Source organism: Echinops telfairi, unplaced genomic scaffold, assembly GCF_000313985.2.
Source record: "Echinops telfairi isolate 266 unplaced genomic scaffold, ASM31398v2 ScPeMD7_4048;HRSCAF=4782, whole genome shotgun sequence".
NCBI classification, from domain to species: domain Eukaryota; kingdom Metazoa; phylum Chordata; class Mammalia; order Afrosoricida; family Tenrecidae; genus Echinops; species Echinops telfairi.
Window position 1 is genome coordinate 2,475,616 of NW_022107947.1, and position 4,595 is coordinate 2,480,210.

General features: G+C 41.4%; 1 protein-coding gene across 1 annotated transcript in view; it reads left to right on the forward strand.

The window, feature by feature from the left end:
• Positions 1-4,595, forward strand: part of TRIP4 (thyroid hormone receptor interactor 4) — a 78,286-nt gene that overhangs the window by 35,042 nt on the left and 38,649 nt on the right. The window contains exons 10-11 of the mRNA XM_045294956.1: positions 2,073-2,260; positions 3,676-3,800. Coding sequence (XP_045150891.1) covers positions 2,073-2,260; positions 3,676-3,800 — 313 coding nt within the window. The remainder of the gene's footprint in view (positions 1-2,072; positions 2,261-3,675; positions 3,801-4,595) is intronic.

Consider the following 4,595-nt stretch of genomic DNA (forward strand, 5'->3'; position numbering starts at 1 on the left):
CTCCCAGAGCTGCAGCTTCAGTGCTGTCCTCTGAAATAAATTCTTCTGGTGGAGGGTCAGGTGTCCATGTAGTTGTGATTGGGTCAGCCCCTCAGACCTCTCCAATTGCAGAAAAATTTCAGATTCATTTAGTTGTCATTTTACAGTTAAGAAAATAGAAACCTGTTATTGTAGTGTTTTCTCCCTGTAAGTTATTAGATACAAGCATCAGGAAATTAAGAGAACTAGCCGTACACCTCACCATCCTACAGAGCCTTTTCTTTCTTCATTCGTTTTTGTTTTGTTTTTTTGTGAGGGAGGGGAGCACTTTATCTTCTTGCTCTGGAAGAAACATTAAACTTTGTCATTCTTTGAATGAACTACTTCTAGGACACCCCAGTCTTCTATAGTAACCTTTACCCTATCATTTTCTATTCCCTTTGCATAAGCCTTGCTTCACTTATGCTCGTTTTCTCTTTTAGGGCATGAGCAGCTGATATCAGAGTATGAGAGTACTTCATGCGTCCAGTAGTCAGAACTGCTGCCCGTGACAGTAGTATCTCTCTCTTTAGTTTTATTATGGTCCCAGTATGTGAGCCCAGTCCTGAACACATGAAGAATATGTGGACCAACAGGTTGAACCTTCATTTGGCTGATAAAACTATGCTGGGATAGTTTAAAGAATCCAATGTGGATCATTAAAAAGCATAAAGTAGGAATAATTACAGCCCTTTGGTCTCGTAAATGTGGTGTAGCTAGAATTAGAAAGCTTTTTATAGAGATTTTGGCGTTCTCTATTATCTTTTAAGATGGGCCTTGTTATCAGAGCTGGGGTCCTACTGAATTCATGCTTTCCCTTTTTTGTCTTGTTTCAGATAAAGGGGGGATAAATATTTTCTAAGAAAATTCTCCAAAAGTAAAAGGAAATAGAAGAAGGAACTAGGAGGCAAAGGGCATTTATAGAGGTCTAAGTAAATGCATGTACACATGTAATTATTTGTATATGTGAGGATGGGGAAATAGATCTATATGCATATATTTATAGGTTTTAGTATTAAGGTAGCAGATGGACATTGAGCCTCCACTTAAGTACTCCCTCAATGCCAGAACACTTTGTTCTATTAAATTGGCACTCCACAATGCTCCCCTTCCTGACACGATTGCTGAAGACAAAAGTGTGCACAAGCAAATGTGGTGAAGAAAGCTGATGGTGCTGGCTCTCAAAAGATATAGCATCTGGGGTCTTGAAGGCTTGAAGGTAAACGAGCAGCCATCTAGCTGAGAAGCAACAAAGCCCACATGGAAGAAGCACACCAACCTGTGTGACCATGCGGTATCGAAGGGATCAGGCATCAGGCATAAAAGAACAAAAAAATAATATCATTGTGAAAGAAGGGGAGTGTGGAGTGGGGACCCAAAGCCCATCATATGTAGCCAACTGGACATACCCTTACAGAAGGATCACGGGGAGGAGATGAGCCAGCCAGTGTGAAGTGTAGCAACAAGGAAACATACAACTTTCCTCTAGTTCTTAAATGCTTCCTCCTCCCACTATCATGATCCCAATTCTACCTTACAAATCTGGCTAGACCAGAGGATGTACACTGGTACAGATAGGAACTGGACACAGGGAATCTAAGACAGATGACCCCTTTAGGACTGGCAGTGAAAGTGGTAATACCGGGAGGGTGGAGGGGAGGTAGGGTAGAAAGGGGGAGCTGATAATAAAGAGCTACATCGGACAGTGTAAGATATGACAAAATGATTTTTAAATTATCAAGGGTACATGAGGGAGAGGGGAGCTGGGAGGGAGAGGAAAAAATGAGGTGCTGATACCAAGGGCTCAAGTAGAAAGCAAATGTTTTGAGAATGATGAGGGCAACAAATACACAAATGTGTTTGACATGCAATGGATGTATGTATGGATTGTGATAAGAGTTGTATGAGCCCCCAATAAAATGATTTTTAAAAAAGAAGAAAATTCTCTAAGAATAATTGTTTCATTGTTATTCTCCACTGAGCTCATTCATGTAAACCTACAGGTTCTTCTTATCAGAAGAAACTGAATCTTTGTTTTGTTTTGTTCTGTGTAGTGGGTAGACCAAACAGGTGCTGTCTCACAGAAGAAGCCTTTCCATTTGGCCAGAGCAGAGCTAAAGTTCAATTCCCATCATCACCAGATGCGGATCCAGGACCAGGAGTTTCAGGAAGGCTTTGATGGTGGCTGGTGCCTCTCTATGCATCAGCCCTGGGCATCTTTACTTGTTAGAGGGATTAAAAGGTAAGAGCAGAAATGAATCTTTGCAGTTGGAGATTTTAATGATAATAGAAACGACTGGAATTATTTTTCCCAATCTACTGGCGATTTATTCTACCCTGCAGTATATAGGACTCTAAGCAATATGGTGATGTTACTGACATGGTAGTAATTTCTTTCCTTATTTTAATTTTAATTTTAAATCATTTTATTGGGGGCTCCTACAACTCTTACCACAGTCCTCCCATCCATCGATTGTGACAAGTACATTTGTACATTTGTTGCCATCATTCTCAAAACATTTTCTTTCTACCTGGTATCAGCTCCTCATTTTTTTTTTTACCCTTCCTCTCCTATCCTCCCTCCCTCAACAACCCTTGGTAATTTTAATTTTTTTCCCATGCCTTACACTGACCAATGTCTCCCTTCACCTGCTTTTCTGTTTTCCATCCCCCAGGAGAGGGTTATATGTAGATCATTATGATCGGTTCCCCTCTTTCCCCCCACCTTTCCCTTACCCTCCTGGTACTATCCGTTATTGGTTCTGAGGGGTTTATCTGTCTTGGATTACCTGTGTTTCCAGCTCTTATCTGTACCAGTGTACATCCTCTGGTCTAGCTGGATTTGTAAGGTAAAATTGGGATCATGATAATGTGGGGGGAGGAAGCATTAAAGAAGTAGAGGAGAGAAACCTAATGTTGGGGGTTTAAGTGGAGAGAAAATGTTTTGAGAATGATGTACAAATGCGCTTTACATAATTGATGTGTGTATGGATTGCGATAACAGTTGTATGAGCCCTTAATAAAATGTTTAATGTTTCATCTGTGCTATACTGCACCCTGATTGGTTTGTCTCCTCCCCGAGACCCTACAGACTGTCCAGATTGTCCAGTTGCCTACAGATGGGCTTTGGGTCTCCATTCCGCACTCCCCCTCATTTACAATGATACGATTTTTTGTTCTTTGGTGCCTAATACCTGATCCCTTCGACACCTCATGATCACACAGGCTGGTGTGCTTCTTTCATGTGGGCTTATTTGCTTCCCTGCTAGATGGCTGCTTGTTTATCTTCAAGCCTTCAAGACCCCAGACGCTCTATCTTTTGATAGCTGGGTGCTCAGCAGCTCGGCCACTCAGCCTTAGGCCCAGAACCTGGCTCCACAAGGGAGGTGGCAAAAGCAACACTAAATCAATTTTTTTAAGAGTTGTAGATACATCATCACAATCATTTTTAATGCTCCCACCCCCTTCCCAAGTTCATTGTTAGCTCCCCCAAACCCCTCACCTTCCCCACCCTCAACCCCACCCCATAGTCTTGATAAACCATTGCATCAGTTATTGCCTCTATGCACTGGATAATTTTCTACTAGTCTTGCTATATGTTATGTGATTTTCCTAAAAACTAGAATTTAGACCCTTACTACTTAATTTGTGTTTAAGGGTGGAGGGCAGAACCTGGTATACCCCTCACAGAGGACGACTTTGGATAGCAGCCACTGCCCAAAAGCCCTCCCCTCAAGAAATCTCAGAACTCCAGGCTACATACCGTCTCCTTCATGGGAAAGGTAAACACATTCCGACTTCCTGAAGAAAAGTCACTAACGTGCATTTTTCACTTCCTTCTTCCTGTGCCTTTTCTTGGATTCAGTGGAATTTTAAACTTTGTATTTAGTACGTGTTTTGTGGCAAGATCATAAATAGCCATTCATAGGAGGGCTTCAGACCATTTTGAACCCGTTCAGTCATGGCTGACAAAGCAAAACTGGAACAGACTCACATTTTTAAAATCTGGGAAATTTGAGTGAGCTGAATGCTAACCCAGCGGGAAAAACCATGGATCAAGGCTCTGGACTGGGGGGCTCGAAGAAGCATGGTGAGCCCTTTCAGAGCCTCAGGCACCACGCTGAAATGCTGCCAAGACTGGAGAGTGACACTGGGAACAGTGTGGTTGGCTGCCGTCTTTGAGCCAGCCACCCTGTTTTTGACTGAAACTGGTTGAGATTTGGTTGCTATGCAATACTGCTTTTGTTTTTAAAGAATGAGAAGTTTCTATCAGGGCTTTTACCTATAGTATTTCCAATTCTGGTTAGTGTTTGTTTTACCCACATTTAAAAGTTTTGGATCTATTAATTGGCCATGACTGAATCAGACTAAACAATACAAATGAAAATATCTTTTTGGGAGGTGGGAGAGGAAAAAAAGTAGGAGTAGTACCAAGACCACAAATAGAAAGTAAATGTTTAGAAAATGATGATGGCAGCATATGTACAACTATGCTTCATACAATTGATGTATGGAATGTTATAAAAGCTGTAAGAGCCCCCAATAAAATGCTTTAAAATGTGTATATATGTCATTTT